Consider the following 22430-nt stretch of genomic DNA (forward strand, 5'->3'; position numbering starts at 1 on the left):
AATATTTTTAAAAAAACTATTTGTTTTATGAGTAATAAAATGAACATGATGACTCTTCAATAAGGTTGAACTGTTCTTTAGAGTAAATAAATAAATAAATAGATGTCCTCTTGCATGATATAATAAATGCCCAAGTCCACACAGTCAGCTATTTTATCATTTAGAAACACACTACTTAGGGACTATATAAGAACACATGTAGCTAATAAAACTAATAAAACTCAGCAATGCCTTGCATGTGATTCGCCTGTGGGATTCTTACCTGTGGTGGTTGGGGAAGTGGTGATGGTGGTGGTAGTGGTAATAGATGTTGTGGTAGGTGCAGCAGTAGAACAGAGCTCAATCTCTAGCTTCTCAGTGCCATTTATACACTTGATAACAATACAAACCCCAGAGTCCTCTTCTCTGGATATAACTTCACCGTCTTCATATATTGTACCATTGATGATACATGGACACTCTGTAATTTAAAAAAAAGTGTTTGTTTGTTTTCTTGTTTTTTTATGTACACAGAAAAATACAAATCTCCTCTAAAAACACCATGGAATCATATCATATCATAGAATATAAAAGATCAAAATCTGAATGTAGACAGAGAATTATTAATTATGGTTATAAAAATATATATTTCTTAATTTTTAATTTTTCATCCCATTTAAAATAACTTTTCAGTACTCTGCAATTGAAAAAGCACAAAATATTAGGTGAAAAGGTACTGTCCAAATAGTATTTTCTTGCTTGCTGGTGGTTTAAAAGGCATTTTATTGCATAGGTGATAAAATATCACATGGGAGAAAACTCAGAAGAAATAGGGAATTGCCTATGGTCCATAACATTTATATTGTGCTTTTCTCCTGGCGGACTCAAAGAGTTTCAGGGCTGCAGCCACTTAAGGTGGCCACTAACGGTCCAATTCATAGCGAAAAATTGTTTGAGCGATCAAAAATTCTGATCGGATTGGTTGCGAATAATCTCCGTTGATGGGCACTATCGATTATGAACGGTTATAAAAATAGTCGTCCAATTGGATTTTTTGTCAAACCAAAATTTGGATTATCTTGTTGGTTGTGATAGATAGGAAACAAAGATTGACTAGCTGAATGCCTATTCCCATGCTTCTCCACACTGTTCATATGAAGCACCACTCCTTTATTAATGCCATGGCATGTGCTTAATAGAACACAGGCATGATATACAAGATAAAGGTTATGAACTGTTCTTCCTGCCTACAAATGAGGGATAGCAATAGTTCCTTCATGATTCAACAAAAAATACAACACAGGACATTCGATGTAGTGCAAGTGCTGCTTGTTTAGAGAAAAGCTTGAGTACTGTGAGGTAAGTTTATCGTAATTTGTAAAAAAAGGTTGAAGTAAAGCTAAGGCACACTAGAGAACATGTCTAGATCAAGGATTCTGATGTTTTTGTAAATTACTAAATATATGTAATAATCATACCAGGATCTCGCACGCATTCAACTTCTGCCTTTGGAGTACACACACTGAAAAAGACACAAACAATGTGACTGTTTTAGAAACATTTAATAGAAGAGTATTTTAAATTAATTACAGATATGAGTCATCAAAGGGCGTGTCTACAACTGACAGAGCATCACTCTGCTGCGCGTATGCCCATGTCACTGTCTGACTGGATGAGGGTAAGCAGGAGGCTGTAGGCCACTGAAGAACTATGAACTGGTGCAGCAAGCATATTCATTTTTTTTTATTTTGGAACAGCTACACTTTTATTTAACAAGACTTTTATGCATAATTATTTTTAAATGTATGTTCTATTAAAGGAATGGAACTGTACAGATTTATGTGTAAACACAGCCATATAAAACTGATGCAAACTGATGAAAACTGACAGGACTGGAAAAGAACTTTACACCTGCTACCTGTGAATCCAAACTACCCGTATATACTTGTGTATAAGCCGTCCCATGTATAGACCAACCCCCACCCTCAGTTTTGCTCCTGAAAAAAAAACTAATAATGTTTGACCCATGGATAAGCCTACCCCTGAATGTCTCCCCCTTGTATGTGGAGCAGAGAGCCTCCCCCATGTGGTGCAGAATGTGGTGAATGTGATACAGATTGAAGCATGCTTGTAGAGTGTATGTATGTGATGATACTGTGTATGTATAGCAGAGTGTATGTATGTGATGATGCTGTGTATGTTTAGCAACGTGTATGTGGTGCAGTGTTGTGAAGTGTACATATACTGTAGCTAGCTCTCCTCATCAGCCATCTTTCCGTCTCTTGCAGCTCTGTACTTGCTACAGATCCAGGCTTTAGTGTCTTCTGGTCTGTGGGCAGCCATCTTCTCATCTCCCTTGCAGCTCTGTACTCGCAGCTAACATCTAGTGGCCGAGTATGGAACTGCAAGGGAAACAGGAAGTGGTTCCCGGGACAAGAAGAAATTGAAACCTGGACATCTAACAAGGAGAGCTGCATGGGAGATGCTGCCAGGAATGAGGAGAAGTAACTATACCCACACACCTCCTCACATGACTCGCATATAAGCTGACCACCCACTTTTGGGACACTTTTTTGTCCCCGAAAATTTGTCTTATATGCGAGTATATATGGTAAAAAGTTTTCACTAAGCACATTAGTTCCAAATGTATAAAATCAAAAAAATCACAAGGGGAATCACATAATCCAGAATGCATGTATCCTGCAATGCCCAGTGATGTGCACCTTCTTATAGAAATTCAAAGTAGCTGTACACACTGAGCAGGTGGATTTTTATACTGTACTCCATTTCTTACAGCATCTCACCCCTACTTACCATGTATGACAAAGCTCATCAGTGGGCACTTCATCTCCAATCTCATAGTGAGTATTATTCACATAGCAGCCACACTCCTCCTCAGTCACACAAATCTTCTTGGATTCATCAAATATGGGTCTATCCTTGGGACAGGTTGGGTAGCAGCCTTACAAAATGAATGTTTATTTAGTTAGTATCTTATACCAAGCTAGTATATTCTCAAAACATAACCATGCCAAGTCACACAAAAATGTAAACATTTGCAAATTCATTTTTAAGGGTTAGAATACAGGTAGCCCCCCCAGTTAACAAATGAGATAGGGACTGTAGGTTCATTTTTAACTTGAATCTGTGCATAAATCAAAACACTGAGCCACCTGTCTGTCCATCTCTGTCCCCTGTACCAGTACCACCTCTATGACCGCCTGTTTATCCAGTGTCCCCCTTTGTCACCTCTGTTCCCCGGTGCCTTCAGTGTCCCCACTGTCCTCACCACTGTGTCACCTCTGTCCCCCTGTACTGCAGCAAAAAGTCATTTTACCGGTTTAACCACTTCCCTACCGCCGTATTGACAATTGGCGGCCGGGAAGTGGACCCCGCAAGGACCGCCGTATTGACAAATGGCGGCGGTCCTTGTAGGGGCATGGGCGGAGCGATCGCATCATCCGTGATGCGATCCTCCGCCGGCGCCTGTCTCCGCTCACCCGCCGCAACATCCCGCCGGCCATACGGAAGTGCCGGCGGGATGTTAACCCGACGATCGCCGCATACAAAGTGTATAATACACTTTGTAATGTTTACAAAGTGTATTATACAGGCTGCCTCCTGCCCTGGTGGTCCCAGTGTCCGAGGGACCACCAGGGCAGGCTGCAGCCACCCTAGTCTGCACCAAGCACACTGATTTTCCCCCCCCCTGCCCCCTGATCGCCCACAGCACCCCTCAGATCCCCCCCCTGCCCACCCCCCAGACCCATGCTTACACCCAATCACCCCCCTAATCACCCATCAATCACTCCCTGTCACTATCTGTCAACGCTATTTTTTTTATCCCCCCCCCTGCCCCCTGCTCCCTCCTGATCACCCCCCCATCCCTCAGATTCTCCCCAGACCCCCCTCACATGTACTGTATGCATCTATCCCCCCTGATCACCTGTCAATCACCTGTCAATCACCCATCAATCACCCCCTGTCACTGCCACCCATCACTCAGCCCCTAACCTGCCCCTTGTGGGCAATCTGATCACCCACCCACACCAATAGATCGCCCGCAGATCTGACATCAGATCACCACCCAAGCGCAGTGTTTACATCTATTCTCTCCTCTAAACACCCACTAATTACCCATCAATCACCCCCTATCACCACCTGTCACTGTTACCCATCAGATCAGACCCTAATCTGCCCCTTGCGGGCACCCAATCACTCGCCTACACGCTCAGATTGCCCTCAGACCCCCCCCTTATATATTCGCCAGGGCATTATTTACATCTGTCCTTCCCTGTAATAACCCACTGATCACCTGTCAATCACCCATCAATCACCCCCTGTCACTGCCACCCATCAATCAGCCCCTGTCACTGCCACCCATCAATCAGCCCCTAACCTGCCCCTTGCGAGCAATCTGATCACCCACCCACACCAATAGATCGCCCGCAGATCCGACATCAGATCACCACCCAAGCGCAGTGTTTACATCTCTTCTCTCCTCTAAACACCCACTAATTACCCATCAATCACCCCCTATCACCACCTGTCACTGTTACCCATCAGATCAGACCCTAATCTGCCCCTTGCGGGCACCCAATCACCCACCTACACGCTCAGATTTCCCTCAGACCCCCCCCCTTATCAATTCGCCAGGGCATTATTTACATCTGTCCTTCCCTGTAATAACCCACTGATCACCCATCAATCACCCCCTGTCACTGCCACCCATCAATCACCCCCTGTCACTGCCACCCATCAATCAGCCCCTAACCTGCCCCTTGCGGGCAATCTGATCACCCACCCACACCAATAGATCGCCCGCAGATCCGACATCAGATCACCACCCAAGTGCAGTACATCTATTGTCTCCTCTAAACACCCACTAATTACCCATCAATCACCCCCTGTCACTGCTACCCATCAGATTAGACCCCTATCTGCCCCTAGGGCACTCAATCACCCACCCATACCCTCAGAACGCCCTCAGACCCCAGCCCTGATCACCTCGCCAGTGCATTGCTTGCATCTATTCCCCCCTCTAATCACACCTTGAGACACCCATCAATCACCTCCTGTCACCCCCTAGCACACCTACCCATCAGATCAGGCCCTAATTTGCCCTGTGTGGGTTCCTGATCACTCGGCCAAACCCTCAGATCCCCCTCAGACCCCCTTCCGATCACCTCCCCAGTGCATTGATTGCATCTATTTTCCCCTCTAACCACCCCCTGAGACACCCATCAATCACCTCCTGTCACCCCCTAGCACTCCTATCCATCAAATGAGGCCCAATACAACCTGTCATCTAAAAGGCCACCCTGCTTATGACCGGTTCCACAAAATTCGCCCCCTCATAGACCATCTGTCATCAAAATTTTCAGATGCTTATACCCCTGAACAGTCATTTTGAGACATTTGGTTTCCAGACCACTCACGGTTTAGGGCCCCTAAAATGCCAGGGCAGTATAGGAACCCCACAAGTGACCCCATTTTAGAAAAAAAGACACCCCAAGGTATTCTGTTAGGTGTATGACAAGTTCATAGAAGATTTTATTTTTTGTCAAAAGTTAGCGGAAATTGATTTTTATTGTTTTTTTTCACAAAGTGTCATTTTTCACTAACTTGTGACAAAAAATAAAATCTTCTATGAACTCACCATACTCTTAACGGAATACCTTGGGGTGTCTTTTTTCTAAAATGGGGTCACTTGTGGGGTTCCTATACTGCCCTGGCATTTTAGGGGCCCTAAACCGTGAGGAGTAGTCTACAAAACAAATGCCTCAAAATGACCTGTGAATAGGACGTTGGGCCCCTTAGAGCACCTAGGCTGCAAAAAGTGTCACACATGTGGTATCCCCGTACTCAGGAGAAGTAGTATAATGTGTTTTGGGGTGTATTTTTACACATACCCATGCTGGGTGGGAGAAATCTCTCTGTAAATGGACAATTGTGTGTAAAAAAAATCAAAAGATTGTCATTTACAGAGAGATTTCTCCCACCCAGCATGGGTATGTGTAAAATACATTATCCGTATCCTGAGTACGGTGGTACCACATGTGTGGCACTTTTTTACACCCTAAGTGCGCTAAGGGGCCCAAAGTCCAATGAGTACCTTCAGGATTTCACAGGTCATTTTGCGACATTGTTGGTTTCTAGACTACTCCTCACGGTTTAGGGCCCCTAAAATGCCAGAGCAGTATAGGAACCCCACAAATGACCCAATTCTAGAAAGAAGACACCCAAAGGTATTCCGTTAGGAGTATGGTGAGTTCATAGAAGATTTTATTTTTTGTCACAAGTCAGCGGAAAATGACACTTTGTGAAAAAAAAACAATTAAAATCAATTTCCGCTAACTTGTGACAAAAATAAAAACTTCTATGAACTCACCAACGGAATACCTTGGGGTGTCTTCTTTCTAAAATGGGGTCATTTGTGGGGTTCCTATACTGCCCTGGCATTTTAGGGGCCCTAAACCATGAGGAGTAGTCTGGAAATCAAATGCCGCAAAATGACCTGTGAAATCCTAAAGGTACTCATTGGACTTTGGGCCCCTTAGCGCAGTTAGTGTGCAAAAAAGTGCCACACATGTGGTATCGCCGTACTCGGGAGAAGTAGTATAATGTGTTTTGGGGTGTATTTTTACACATACCCATGCTGGGTGGGAGAAATATCTCTGTAAATGACAATCTTTTGATTTTTTTTACACACAATTGTCCATTTACAGAGATATTTCTACCACCCAGCATGGGTATGTGTAAAAATACACCCCAAAACACATTATACTACTTCTCCTGAGTACATCGATACCACATGTGTGGCACTTTTTTGCACCCTAACTGCGCTAAGGGGCCCAAAGTCCAATGAGTACCTTTAGGATTTCACAGGTCATTTTGCGGCATTTGATTTCCAGACTACTCCTCATGGTTTAGGGCCCCTAAAATGCCAGGGCAGTATAGGAACCCCACAAATGACCCCATTTTAGAAAAAAGACACCCCAAGGTATTATGTTAGGACTATGGTGAGTTCATAGAAGATTTTATTTTTTGTCACAAGTTAGCGGAAAGTGACACTTTGTGAAAAAAAACAATACAAATCAATTTCTGCTAACTTGTGACAAAAAATAAAATCTTCTATGAACTCACCATACTCCTAACGGAATACCTTGGGGTGTCTTCTTTCTAAAATGGGGTCATTTGCAGGGTTCCTATACTGCCCTGGCATTTTAGGGGCCCTAAACCGTGAGGAGTAGTCTGGAAATCAAATTCCGCAAAATGACCTGTGAAATCCTAAAGGTACTCATTGGACTTTGGGCCCCTTAGCATAGTTAGGGTTCAAAAAAGTGTCAAACATGTGGTATCACCGTACTCGGGAGACGTAGTACAATGTGTTTTGGTGTGTATTTGTACACATACCCATGCTGGGTGGGAGAAATCTCTCTGTAAATGGACAATTGTGTGTAAAAAAAAATTAAAAATTGTCATTTACAGAGATATTTCTCCCACCCAGCATGGGTATGTGTAAAAATACACCTCAAAACACAATGTACTACTTCTCCTGAGTACGGCAATACCACATGTGTGGCACTTTTTTGCAGCCTAACTGCGCTAAGGGGTCCAAAGTCCAATGAGCACCTTTAGGCTTTACAGGGGTGCTTACAATTAGGCACCCCCCAAAATGCCAGGACAGTAAACACACCCCACAAATTACCCCATTTTGGAAAGTAGACACTTCAAGGTATTCAGAGAGGGGCATAGTGAGTCCGTGGCAGATTTCAATTTTTTTTGTCGCAAGTTAGAAGAAATGGAAACTTTTTTTTTTTTGTCACAAAGTGTCATTTTCCGCTTAATTGTGACAAAAAATAATATCTTCTATGAACTCACTATGCCTCTCAGTGAATACTTTGGGATGTCTTCTTTCCAAAATGGGGTCATTTTGGGGGTATTTATACTATCCTGGAATTCTAGCCCCTCATGAAACATGACAGGGGGTCAGAAAAGTCATAGATGCTTGAAAATGGGAAAATTCACTTTTTGCACCATAGTTTGTAAACGCTATAACTTTTACCCAAACCAATAAATATACACTGAATGGGGGTTTTTTTTTATCAAAAACATGTTTGTCCACATTTTTCGCGCTGAATGTATACAGAAATTTTACTTTATTTGAAAAATGTCAGCACAGAAAGTTAAAAAAATCATTTTTTTGCCAAAATTCATGTCTTTTTGATGAATATAATAAAAAGTAAAAATCGCAGCAGCAATCAAATAGCACCAAAAGAAATCTTTAATAGTGACAAGAAAAGGAGCCAAAATTCATTTAGGTGGTAGGTTGTATGAGCGAGCAATAAACTGTGAAAGCTGCAGTGGTCTAAATGGAAAAAAAGTGCCTGGTCCTTAAGGGGGTTAAAGCCCACGGTCCTCAAGTGGTTAAAAAAAGATTTTTCTTTACATTTTTTTAACTGATTTTCTCAAAAACTACAAGGTCTTTTTGAAAAAAAAATTTCACTTATTTCCACAAAATCGAGTTTCACATCTTTTGGCCATCTGTTTGGCAGGTCATTTGTAAGTCATGTGTATGGCAGTGCCCAAACCTACTTACAAACAGGTTCCATTCCAGAAGGTCGTTTGTAAGTTGAACTAGTAAAGTGATGTGTTATACATAGGAAAATGTGGATACATTATTTACATTTGAACAACTCTGGATTTAGACATACAGTATAAACAAAATTTCTTGTTGTTTTCAATGTGCTTTTTATTTGTTTTCAACTATTGTACACCAGTTTGTACAATACTGAAAAATGTAACAACACTTTGGCCTCAATTCACTAAGCTTTATCAAACACTTTATCGAGCGTCTGACAATTTATCTCATGGGTAAAATCTAATTTTAAAATTCGATAAATATTGCAAGTAGGGGACTGTCTGTAGTGCATAATCTGATTATAAGACAACATTAGAGCTGGTTCTCCAATGGCCAGCTGGAGCGGATACTGTGGTATCTGCTCTGGTGGTCCATTTGGAGTCCCAGGCAGACGCGTTTCATATAAAGGTTTCTATGGGAAACACATCTGCTTGTCCGAAGTACTAGTGCGATTTGGCATGGAGTTTCAACTGTGGACCACAATGGATACAACAGATTTGTTACAAGATGACATGTGTAAACAGATCCTCTTCAGGGGCGTAACTACAAATCATGGTGGCCCCCCAACAAAACTTTGATGGGGCCACCTTATTGTTGACAACCCTTTCCTTGCCTCCCCTTGGTGACCCTCACAACATGGGGATCCATCATACAAGGGTCATAAAACAAGTAGTACATTAGGAACTTCACACCCATAACATGTATAGCCACAAAAACACCTGATCTGTAGTATCAGAGAAAGGGAAGGTTAGTTATTGGGGCCTCCCACACCTCTGGTCCCCCCTGCAGTCATAGCGGCTTCTTACCCCTAGTTATGCCCCTGATCCTCTTTATAACACAGGACCCATGCACATGTCCATTTTGCAATACGTACACACTGACAAGTCAGATCATCTCGGCACCTGCACAGCATCACGTAGTGCATAACTTGGGCACTGCCATAGACCTTAATGTTAATTACAGCTATAGTGGAGCAGGGGGGATTTCTCACCAAATCACTGTAATTTGAATGCAATCATTAGCCGAACCCCGAATTATGTCCATAGAGGGGCAAATTAATGGCAGGATTTCAGGCACGGCCACAAGGCCATGGCCTAGGGAACCAGGAATGTAAGGGACAGGCTGTGGGCAGCAGGGAGGCAGTAGCAGTTTGCACATAGCGGGGGGTGGCTAACAACAGCCGGATGTGCCACTCGGGGGATGGAGAAGCAGCAACTGCAACTTACAGTGATCTCTGAGCTGCCTGTCACTCACCAAATGTGCCACTTGCCAAGGAGTTTATAATCTAATCCCTGCCATCACTACTCTAACTGTCCAATGAGGAGCCTTCAATCTAATCCCGGCCATTTTGGGGGGTGGAGTTTAGGATGCTTTCAGTCAGGGGGCAGCTGGCGTGATTGTGGGCCTTGGGCAGTAAACAAAAGTACAAATCTAATCCTGGAAAAATTAGGTTATCAGTAGGGAAATATCTTTTATTATATTCCCCTACATTGCCTAGTGCAGGGAGAGGAGCCATCTCTCGGCTTCTTCACAGCGCCTAACTGACCTCATCTGGGAATACTGATACTATTATAACAACACTAAAACAACTAGTATCTAAAACACACTTTTTAAATGTGAGGCTCATTTTAACATGTTACAAGAGTACTTACAGAAATGTAGAGTCAGACAGCTCTGCAGCACTTACCTTCCAGATAGGTGATGGTGACATTCGTGTAGACATTGTTGATGGATCGACATGTCTGTATGCTGTGGTTGCCACATGGATGATAATGCCACTCACACTCATCCTCGGGGTTGTAATAGTCACAGAATATTGCTATAAGGTAAATAAAAATATTTTTATATGAACAAATAGCGCACAGTCACATTTTTTAGTTTAGGTTGTAGAGAGACATCCGACACTGCTTGAACTGTTTATTAGTAAAAAAAAAGTGATACACAGTATGTGTGCACAGTGCCATGACCATGAGTGTGTGCTGGATGAACGGGCAGTGAGTGCCAGTGCATGCTTGCTGTGCATCACTTTTTTATCAAAAAGCAGTTCAAGCACTGGCAGACATCTCTTTACAACCTTTATCGAATCCTATGCTGAGTAGTCAAGACAGAGCACGCTAAAGGCCGGTACCCACTACACAATTTTTCCAACTATTTTACGGAATACCAGCAATTTTTTGATCCACAAGCAATTGTTTCCACAATCTTGCAATGTGGGTACAGGTGCGCGATTCCGCGAAGGACATTTGGAGACCCACGGCAATGACCACTTGGGTGGATCGGATCTTTAAAGGACAATTGTAGTGAGAAAAGTATGGAGGCTGCCATATTTATTTCCTTTTAAACAATACCAGTTGCCTGGTAGCCCTGCTGATCTATTTGGCTGAAGTAGTGAATCACACCAGAAACAAGCCATGCAGCTAATCTTGTCAGATTTGACAATAATGTCTGCTGCATGCTTGTTCAGGGTCTATGGCTAAAACTATTAGAGGCATCAGCAGGAGAGCCAGAAAACTAGTATTGCTTAAAAGGAAATAAATATGGCAGCCTCCATATGCCTCTTGTTATAGTTGTCCTTTAAAGAGATTTAGAAATGAGTCTCACTACAGTTTTTTTACTTACCCAGGGGTTCCTCCAGCCCCATAAGCGCCAATCGCCAAAGGCCCCGGCTGACATCACTGCTTACCGGGGGTTGACTGCGGGAGAACAGCGGCACTGAGGAGGATGGCGAGTGACACATCCATGCTTATGGGGATGGAAGAAGCCCCAGGTAAGTAAAAAAACTGCAGTGAGACTCATCTCTGAGTCTCTTTAAGATCTCTGTCGACTTTGTGCAAAGTATCGGGATCACTTGAATTCCCATTCGTGCCCGTCATGCGTCATCGCGTGTACCCACCCACAAGGAGATAGTTCGGGGGAACGCTCGTTGTTGAGGGAAGTCGTTGGGATCCATCGTCCTGGGTCGTCAGGTGAATATTCAGCTTTATTGGTTTAAGCTGGATGTGGCTATCAACAAATGGAAGTGCTGGTGTCTTTACACTTCTCCTTTGTACATTTTTTAGTTTGCCAGAATAAGTGGTCAAGCTTTCCAGATGGGTAAACGACACTGGGCGGGCAAAGATTGTTGGCCAAAGATTGTCTAGAGCAGGCATGGACAAACTTGGCCCTCCAGTTGTTAAGGAACTACAAGACCCACAATGCATTGCAGGAGTCTTACAGCCACAGTCATGACTCATAAAGGCAAATGCATTGTGGGACTTGTAGTTCCTTAACCCTCCTGGCGGTCTATTAAAAACCGCCAGGGGGCAACGCAGTCGTTTTTTTTTGTTTGTTTGTTTTTTAAATCATTAAATAAGCTGCTCAACGGCATCCCCCCAGCCCCACCGATCGCCTACGGCGATAGGCGATCAGGAAATCCCGTTCAAAGAACGGGATTTCCTGGAGGGCTTCCCCCGTCGCCACGGCGGGATGACGTCACCGACGTCATGGACGTCGTGACGTCTAAGGGAGACCCGATCCACCCCTTAGCTGATAGGCCAGGCAGCTCAGGGGTCTAGGGGGGGGTGCTGTACGGCGACGAGGATGGTGGCGAATCGGCGTGGGGCAGCGGCGATCGGTATGCTGACGCAGCTAGCAAAGTGCTAGCTGCGTTCAGCAAAAAAAAAAATACGCAGATCGGCTCAGCAGGGTCTGAGAAAACCTCCTGCGCGGCTTACCCCAAACTAAGTTCGAGGTTACCGCCAGGAAGGTTAACAGCTGGAGGGCCAAGTTTGCCCATGCCTGATCTAGAGTGTGTATGAGGCTTTGGGGCTTGTGTACGCGGACTTTTATGTTTTAATCTCATTTGCATTTCTCAAATCTCTTAAACAATGAGTTCAAATGCTGAATCAGTGTTATCACCCGAACGACGGACTGTACACACGCCCGATTTGGCGTGCGGACTCATCGACGGGACGTTTAAACGACCCGTCATTCGGAAAAATCCGACGTGTGTATGGGCCTTATGGAGCAGTGCTACCTTTCATTTAAATTTTTTTGATATGCATTTGCTATGTGTTCAATTTCTTCAAATATACAATATGTTCTATTCTTAATATGAAGTAGTATACAAATGATTTCTTATTCAGTGATTGACTAAGAACCTGCGTCAAATGCTTTGAAAATGCAATTCAGACAGTATAAATGTATCAATTATGGGGGAAAGACAATGGAAATATACGTTAAGAAAACATGAACTATAAAAGTTTATCAATGATAAAATATATCATCACCCTCAGTCCCAGCTAACGACTTTTTAAATGTTGATCTTGCTTAGATATATTGGGATTTTAGAGACTTAAAGTGGAACTGAAGAGTATTGTAAAACAAACTGTTTCACTTACCTGGCAGGGATGGATCTAGGGGAGGGGGCAAGCGGGTATCTTGCCCCAGGCGCAGTTTGTTGAATTCTTAAAAAGGCGGCAAAATGAATGGCAGTTTAGGCGCCAAAACCTGACCTTTAGGCGCCAAAGCCTGACCTTGCCCCAGGCGCAACTTGGTCTTGATCCGTCCCTGTTACCTGGGGCTTCTGCAAGACCCCAGCAGCCATCCTGTCCTGTGCTGGTCCTCCACGAGCCTCCATATTCCCGCAACCAGCTACTTTCGGTTTTGCTCCCAGGCCACTGCGCCTGCGTGGCTCTGGCCACACATATCCTTCTTCACTTTCCAGTCCACAAAAGTGCTATTGCAGATGGGAACGCGTAAAAATGATACGCTTGTGGCCCCTCGACTTCTGAGTTGAGAAACAAAACGGAGCAGCGGCAGGAGAACGGAGGCTTGTGGAGGACCGGCATGGCACAAGATGGCTGCTGGGGTTTTTTAAAACACTCTTCAGTTCCACTTTAAGCTGTTAATTTTTGTAGCACCATAAATGTACCCTGAACTAAGGTCTATTTAACTTCTGTTCTAAAATCTACCTTAGTACAACTTTGTTCTGGATAGAGCATTACTCACGGCATATGTCTGGGGTTCTCCAGAAGACACAGGCTTCGGCTTTGGTACATTCCTGTGCATAGGCAGCAACCGCTGTACAGAAGCACTCACAATCACCTCCGCTGTCACAGGAGCAGGCATCATTTACACAGGCCTCATAGAATGGGATGGGATCCACCTAAACAGGATCAGTCAGATGTGATTATGTGATGGCTTCCATACATACATACACATGCAGGGATAGAGAAGTTCACAGGCATCCAGAGCAGATGAGAGAAGTTCTGCCTCCACTGTGCATGTACACTCTGCAACATACTGGGGGGGGGGGAGACACTATCTGGCTATCTGCATTGGGGAGGGAGCTACCTAATACCAGGGCACATCTGGCTATCTGTGCTGGAGAAAAGAGGGGCTACCTAATGCTTGGAGCTGATCTGGCTATCTTTTCCTGGGGGAGGGGGCTACCTAATGCTGGGAGCACATCTGTCTATTTGTACTGGGCAGGGTACTACCTAATACTGGTGCACATCCTGCTGGGGTACTGGGGGTGTACCTAAAACTGAGAACACATCTGGCTATCTCTACTGGTGTGGAGAGCTACTTGATTCTGAGAGCACTTCTGGCTACCTATACTGGGTTTGGGGGGCTTCTTAATACTATGAGCACATCTGACATGTTGCATGGGAGCACAATAGCCTCTCCAGCACTGGTGCCCTGAGCGCTAGCAAGCAAGCGGTCAGTGTACAGGAGCTGCTGACAGGTGGTAAGTTCATCACATTCAGCCATCCTGTGTGCCAAGGAGAGCCTTGAAAATTTCACCACCGGTAACCTCACCTGGAAAAGTTTGAGAACCAATGCAATAGAAGACTCCTAGAAAGTTTAAGGATATCATCTTCAGGGTTGAAGCTCAATAAAAATGATTATGAGGACAGCTTAGCATTTTTGTTATTTTTTGACTGATCCCTAATTTTAGTCAAAATCATGGGCAGGTCAGTTTTATTTTGGTCACATCAGTTCAAAGCATGAGCCATTCATGTGTTCAGATCTTGTATAAATGTCATGACATAATTTCTGGTTGTCATTGTCTTACCTTGCTGTGACAGACTTTGAACACCTGGCTTTTAATGAGTCCACACTGTTTCTCAGCCCAGGAGTGGCGATGTGGGTTCTGAGTGCAGGGGTTAACCACGTCTGTTGCATCAGGGCATGAGGAGTCCAACTTCCAACTGTTTCCAAACTCAAGCACGTCGGTGACTTGTAACATGTGGCTCGTTTTAAAGTCATTTTGTGAATTGTCATCAAAGTTACCACACAACCCACATAGTTTGCCCTGGAGGAAAATAATTGCAAAAACATTATACCTGTAGTTAACTGCAGTAATCAAAACCCTGTTTCAATAGAAATAAGCCTCGTAATTTTTTCCATAGTCAAAAAAATGAAGAATTAATAGGAAATAGAAGTGACGACTGATCACTTGAACTTGTTAGCTTCTGGTAGGGTGGAAACGATCACAGGGTCATGTGTCACCTGACTTTCAGTGTTATCCCTAATGACTTTGCCCATTTGAGAATCAAGTAGTAGAAAATTATCATTTGTGTTTATGGTTTATGAGTATTGACTAAGCATAATAAAAATAGTCAAACATTCAACTGATCCCATTTTAAACCATTCTTTATGTTTTACTGCAGAAAACTGTAGTATGGTGATTTGGATGCTGGATGTTAGCACCAAGCTTTAACTCTCCTAGAGCCTTTTCTAACCTTCAATATCATGCCAATGTATTGTCAATCACTAACACTTTGATAATTCCTGCACAGAAATGTGACAGTGGTAGATTTTCTACAATAAAACCAGCTTGACTAACTGTGAGTGTCACATGGTCCAATATGCAATTCACTTTCTCTCCTGAGTCATCTCCTAGGAGATAATTTTCATATTGTTTTTAAAATAACCTGTAAGCATTTTACAATTGAAAAAGTACCTAAAAGTAGGTGAAAGAGTACTATCAAAATGATTTTGAGTATTTTCTTGCTTGCTGGTTTAACCACCCTGGCGTTCTGATAAGATCGCCAGGGAGGCTGCGGGAGGGTTTTTTTTTAATTAAAAAAAAACTATTTCATGCAGCCAACTGAAAGTTGGCTGCATGAAAGCCCACTAGAGGGCGCTCCGGAGGCGTTCTTCCGATCGCCTCCGGCGCCCAGAATAAACAAGGAAGGCCGCAATGAGCGGCCTTCCTTGTTTTGCTTAGATCGTCGCCATAGCGACGAGCGGAGTGACGTCATCGACGTCAGCCGACGTCCTGACGTCAGCCGCCTCCGATCCAGCCCTTAGCGCTGGCCGGAACTTTTTGTTCCGGCTACGCTGGGCTCAGGCGGCTGGGGGGACCCTCTTTCGCCGCTGCTCGCGGCGGATCGCCGCAGAGCGGCGGCGATCAGGCAGCACACGCGGCTGGCAAAGTGCCGGCTGCGTGTGCTGCTCTTTATTTCATGCAAATCGGCCCAGCAGGGCCTGAGCGGCAGCCTCCGGCGGTGATGGACGAGCTGAGCTCGTCCATACCGCCAGGCTGGTTAAAAGGAATTTTATGGCAAGGTGTGAAAATATCACCTGGAAAATGTCATATTAGGTTACCATGAGGGTTACTAACAGGATTTTGGATTAGCAGTTTTGCAATGTCTTTATTTAAAAATCCTACCAATTCTAGGATTATTACAAAAAAAGAATCTGAGCAGTCCTCGTTTTACGACTGTACACTTTTACTGCAAGTGCATTAAAAGGAAACTGAGATGAGAGAAATATGAGGGTGCCATATTTATTTCTTTTTAAACAATACCAGCTGCCTGGCAGTCCTGCTCAACTGTCTGATCAGTAGTGTCTGAATCAAACAGGTAAAACAATCATGCAGCTAATCTTGTCAGATTTTGATGTGCATGCTTGTTAAGGGTCTATGGCTAAACATATTTAGAGGGAGTGGATCAGCAGAACAGCCAGGAAATGTGAATTGTTTTTTGTTTTTTTTTAATAATATGTCAGCCAGAATATCTAGGCAGCTCATGGTGATCCAGAGCCAACAGGAATAGATAAAAGGCCAAAAAGCCCACCATTGAAAACAAAGTTAAATGTAATTTTGCCTTCTTAAAACAGAAGGTATTTGTGATAATTCAGCTGAATTACTGCGAATACCTTCTATTTTAAGAGGGCAAAATAACCACAAAGCCCAGCATCTTGTACTTCACAGGGCCAAAGATGTCTGCATAAAGGAAGTTGAGTTATGTTGTGTTGGAGAGGCTTCATTTCAGAAGAGGGAAGATTGAATTAAAAAGGGTTATGTAAATATTAGGTAATACATTTCTTACCTTGTAGGCAGGCGACACTTTAATGAACATTGTGGTCTTTCTGTCCCAGATGAGGAGAACTCCATTGCTTGTTTCAATGACCAGGTATATACCAACTTCACGAGTCAGGAATCTCACATTTTTTACACCTTGACCCTCAGTGACCTCCAGGTGCTTATCTGCTAATTTTAGCACTTTGTTCTAAAATTAGAAAAAGGTTATGGGAACTTGATGTTATAAAGTACTTTTTTTTTATTACATAGGTTTTGAACAGGCTCACATACCTAACATGGAATTTTTACTCTTGTGACAGTGTTCTGACAACTGAGATAAAGGTTTGTTTAATCCTAACATTTAAAAAAAAAGTCAAAACAGGTCCTTAAAGGCCAGGCAGAATTGAACATCCATGTTAACCTCCAATGTCACCATTTAGACTTTACGAGGAGTATCTAAATGTAATAAAAGACCTAGAAACAGATTAAAGTGAAGCTCATCCACTATCACTGCCCATTCGTATTTGAAATTGCTGTCCCTGGAGGAGGACTGGACCTTTGTTATGTATTGGCCTGCTGTCTTAAGTTCATTATAATCCTGTTTAACCTGCTGGGCGGTCTGGACGAGCTCAGCTCGTCCAGTACCGCCGGAGCCTGCCGCTCAGGCCCTGCTGGGCCGATTTGGCTCAAATAAAAAGCAGCACACGCAGCCGGCACTTTGCCAGCCGCGTGTGCTGCCTGATCGCCGCCGCTCTGCGGCGATCCGCCGCGAGCAGCGGCGAAAGAGGGCCCCCCTAGCCGCCTGAGCCCAGCGTAGCCGGAACAAAAAGTTCCGGCCAGCGCTAAGGGCTGGATCGGAGGCGGCTGACGTCAGGACGTCGGCTGACGTCGATGACGTCACTCCGCTCGTCGCTATGGCGACGATGTAAGCAAAACAAGGAAGGCCGCTCATTGCGGCCTTCCTTGTTTATTCTGGGCGCCGGAGGCGATCGGAAGATCGCCTCCGGAGCGCCCTCTAGTGGGCTTTCATGCAGCCAACTTTCAGTTGGCTGCATGAAATAGTTTTTTTTTTATTAAAAAAAAACCCTCCCGCAGCCTGCCTGGCGATCTTAATAGAACGCCAGGCAGGTTAAACATTTGGAGAGGCTTCAAACCTGTTATCTATTTCATAGAGAACTGAAGTTTGAACTCAGAGAGAACCTTCACTGCTGATTACTGACATTCATTTCCTGCTTATAGTTCTGTCATCTTTAATACCGACCAGTGTGTTGATCTCCTAGGACACGTACCCCGAGAAAAACTTTGATGGATTTGGAACATGTAACTCCTGTAGTGCCACATGGGATGTTCTCTGTGATGATGCTGAAGTTGCCTTCCAAATGGTTAGTGCCACAGTAATCCTGAAAAGAAATGTCATGCATGATTTGCTGGTTAGCTTCAAACTTTAACATTATTTCAGATTTTACTTTATAAATGAACACTTGAATCTTTAAAAAAAAAAAAAGTAGGGATGAGTTACGGATTTTGCAGCATTTCAAATTCTGACTTTTGCATCGTAATTTCGCTAATTTTGATGTGAAAGTGAGCATTGATGTAATTTTGACAAGTAAATTCCGTGCTTTAACCACTTAACATCTCAGTCGTTTTCAGCTTATGCATCCGAGCAATGTTCACCTCCCATTCATTAGCCTATAACTTTATCACTACTTATCACAATGAACTGATCTATATCTTGTTTTTTCCGCCACCAATTAGGCTTTCTTTGGGGGGTACATTTTGCTAAGAGCCACTTTATTATAAATGCATTTTAACAGGAAGAATAAGAAAAAAAATGAAAAAATTCATTATTTGTCAGTTTTCGGCCATTATAGTTTTAAAATAATACATGCCTCCATAATTAAAACCCACGTATTGTTATTGCCCATTTGTCACGGTTATTTCACCATTTAAATTATGTCCCTATCACAATGTATCGCGACAATATTTTATTTGGAAATAAAAGAGCATTTTTTCCGTTTTGCATACATCACTATTTACAAGCTTATAAAAAAAAATAGAGAGAAATATTTCATCTTTACATAGATATTTAAAAAGTTTAGACGCTTAGGTAAATATTTATGTGTTGTTTTTTTTTTATAGTAATGTTTTTTTTTTTTTTTTTATTAAACATTTTATGTGGGCATTTTTGGGAGGGTGGGATATAAAAGTGTTTTATTTGGGGAAATATTGGTGTATTGTAATGTTTTTGGGTATTTACTTGTAGTTTTACTTTTTGGCCACAAGATGGCAATCTCGATTTTTTTTACATGACGTCACTCTAAGCGTACAATGTACGCTTAGAGGGACACAGCTTCAGAAAGAGCGAAGCTTCCGAGAGAAGCTGTCGCTTTTTCAGCGTGGGAGAGGAATCAATGATCGGGCTCCACAGCCCAACACATTGATTCCGTGGCTACCGACTCCGCGGCCGGGAGTGCGCGTGCACGCGCGCGATCGGCCGCGGGAGCGCGCCTGTCCTACTTGACGTTTTTATACGTCAAGGAGGACAAAGTGGTTTTTAACCATAACTAGCGTAATATTATGGTTAGTACAAAATATTTTTGCAGTAAATAATAATTTCAGTATTTTGCAATTCAAATCGGGAATCTGTAACATTCAGAATTCTGAACAAAATTTCCAAATTTTGCCAGATTTGGAAATCATCAGCTCTGACTGTCACTAAGGCTAGGATTCCATTTGTGTGATTTCCTTCCATTTTCCCACACACAAATTTGGATGCGCAATTACAGCCTACTGAAATCTTCTGGCTACTTTTAAATATGCGTGCGTAGAAAAAATCAGAGTACCTGGTACATTTTATGGCCATCAGATCCCAACCCCCCATAGACACATATTGGCATGTCTTTTGGATTTGGATGCAATTTTGTATCAGTATGAGAGCCTTATCTGATTTGGAAATGAATTCAGCACCCTAGTGGAAATGTAGCCTTTAATCTCCTTGGCGGTATTCCGTGCTAGAGTCGGAGCGGAAAACCGTAGCTAAGAGCTGTAATCCCGACCTTTGCTCGGGGTAGCCGCTGGGAGGTTACTGCAGAGTATAGCGCACAGCGGGTGTTTGTACATACCTCCCGGGGGATCCCAATGTCGACCGCTATTCTTCTTCCTCTCATCCGGGGCTCTGCTACCTCCTGGTGAGATCGCCAGCTGTCGTCATGATGACAGCCGGCAATTTCACTTTAGAGTTGCAGTGCCACCTGGAGGATGGAGGCATAACTGCAGCGCTGGAGCCATGGAGCTGAGTGATTTTAAAACTGCTCCAGATCTCCCTGGCAGCATGATTTTTTCCAGGTTTTAGTGTCTGAAAGGGTGCAAAAAGATTGCACCGCTTTTAGACCCTAAAATCTGAAAAGAATCATAACGCCGAGGGATTTTTCAAAAACACATAGGCGTCAATTCACCAGAGAGGATTTACTAAGAGAAAAATTGTAGGTAGTTTATCTCATGAGGTATTTTAACACTCTGGAGTCAATTCACCAGTGTGAGAGGACAGAGAGAAAAATGTTCGATAGCAGGGGATAATGGAGAGATATGCATGAGGAAAGTGTGAGAAAGCAGAGAGTTAGGTAATCAGTATTAATGATTTACATGGGATACTTTTCCTCTCTGTAAGCTTGAAAGTGAAGCATTGTGGGTAGGAGGCGGAGTTTTACCACTACGTGACCAGAGTATTCCCACCTTTTACTGCCGGATCATATCATAAATCATATCACGAGTGAGTCTGCACTTCTTCACCACCTCTGTCTCAGTAAAATTATCAAGAACTGTTCTCTCACGAAAAATACGAGGGGCGATTAAACAGACCCTCCTCCTGCGCCTTCGTCTCCTCATAATAGAAGCAAGCTCTAAGGCCTAGTGCACACCAGAGCGGTTCGGCTGCGTTTTGCGATCCGCTTGCGGCTGCGGATACGCTTGGGTGATGTATTTCAATGGGCTGGTGCACACCAGAGCAGGAGGCATTTTGCAGAAACGCATACTCCCGGGCTGCTGCAGATTTTGGATTGCGGAGGCATTTCTGCCTCAATGTTAAGTATAGGAAAAATGCAAACCGCTCTGAAAAACGGCACTTCAGAGCGGTTTGCCAGGCGGTTTTTGTTACAGCAGCTGTTCAGTAACAGCTTTACTGTAACAATACATGAAATCTACTACACCAAAAACGCTTCACAAAACCGCAAAATGCTAGCTGAAACGCTACAGAAAAATAAGAAAAAGCGTTTCAAAATCTGCTAGCATTTTGCGGATCTGCTAGCGGTTTTTGGTGTGCACCAGGCCTAACAGAGTAAGCTCAAAAGGCTCCATCTTCCACAGCAGCAGCTGCTGTGTGAAAACCATGATATCTCCAGGTTCATTCAGGGGATAAAGAGATGAAAAAATAACGAATGGCCACACCCCCTTTCTTCCCTGGTGAATTGTGATTTGGAGAAAAACTAACTACTAACTATCACTTATTTATCTCATACTTATCTCACATTTATCTCTTGCATTTCTCTCTGTCGATATTTTCCCCTATACTTCTAGAGAATTGCTATTTGGAGATATCACAGGAGGTAAATTACCTCCCAAGAGATAAATAGGTTGGTAACCTCTGGTGAATTGACGCCATAGTAATAATGTATAAAGACTGAGTCTGATGATGGTTTGGAATCAATTCATTCCATGTTTAATAGAATATACTGTATGGCCTATTCTTTTTACTATTTGTAAGCCTTGGTAAATCAGCTCCATAGTGTCTCACACTATTTTTCATGTAAGTGTATGTATCCATTCTGGGAATAATATAGTTACATAGTTATTTGGGTTGAAAAAAGACATACGTCCATCGAGTTCAACCAGAAAAAGTACAACACCAGCCTGCTCCCTCACATATCCCTGTTGATCCAGAGGAAGGCGAAAAACCCTTACAAGGCATGGTCCAATTAGCCCCAAAGGGAAAAAAATTCCTTCCCGACTCCAGATGGCAATCAGATAAAATCCCTGGATCAACATCACTGGGCAGTACCTAGTAATTGTAGCCCTGGATGTCTTTCAATGCAAGGAAAGCATCTAAGCCCCCTTTAAATGCAGATATAGAATTTGCCATAACTACTTCCTGTGGGAATGCATTCCACATCTTAATCACTCTTACTGTAAAAAACCCTTTCCTAAATAAAGGAAAGACCTGTCATTTACAGAACACACTTACTGACTAAAGCTGTGTGACTTATTTCAACGTCAGCAGGCAGTACCCATATATTTGTAGATGAGTAATCTGTTCAGCAAGTCATTTCCGAAAATGATAAAATGACCAAACAACCAACATGTCAGTCATTAAGGAGGTGTGGCTGCGGTGTGGATCAGAGCTGAATTTCCCTAAAGTGTGGACAAAGTCATTTAGGCTAACGAGGGTAAAGTAACTGAAGGAATTGCCGGTTTGCACTAAGGAGATGGAGATCTGCTGCACAAAGGTTTTTGTTTTGTTTT

General features: G+C 43.2%; 1 protein-coding gene across 1 annotated transcript in view; it reads right to left on the minus strand.

Moving 5' to 3' along the window:
• The window catches only part of LOC137537706 (mucin-2-like), a 165527-nt gene that overhangs the window by 96627 nt on the left and 46470 nt on the right, over window positions 1-22430 (minus strand). The window contains exons 21-28 of the mRNA XM_068259642.1: window positions 18206-18316; window positions 16945-17124; window positions 14682-14921; window positions 13613-13769; window positions 10311-10442; window positions 2794-2941; window positions 1458-1501; window positions 263-460 (exon numbers count right to left, since the gene is read on the minus strand). Coding sequence (XP_068115743.1) covers window positions 263-460; window positions 1458-1501; window positions 2794-2941; window positions 10311-10442; window positions 13613-13769; window positions 14682-14921; window positions 16945-17124; window positions 18206-18316 — 1210 coding nt within the window. The remainder of the gene's footprint in view (window positions 1-262; window positions 461-1457; window positions 1502-2793; window positions 2942-10310; window positions 10443-13612; window positions 13770-14681; window positions 14922-16944; window positions 17125-18205; window positions 18317-22430) is intronic.

Source organism: Hyperolius riggenbachi, chromosome 11 (genome assembly GCF_040937935.1).
Source record: "Hyperolius riggenbachi isolate aHypRig1 chromosome 11, aHypRig1.pri, whole genome shotgun sequence".
Classification (NCBI taxonomy): domain Eukaryota; kingdom Metazoa; phylum Chordata; class Amphibia; order Anura; family Hyperoliidae; genus Hyperolius; species Hyperolius riggenbachi.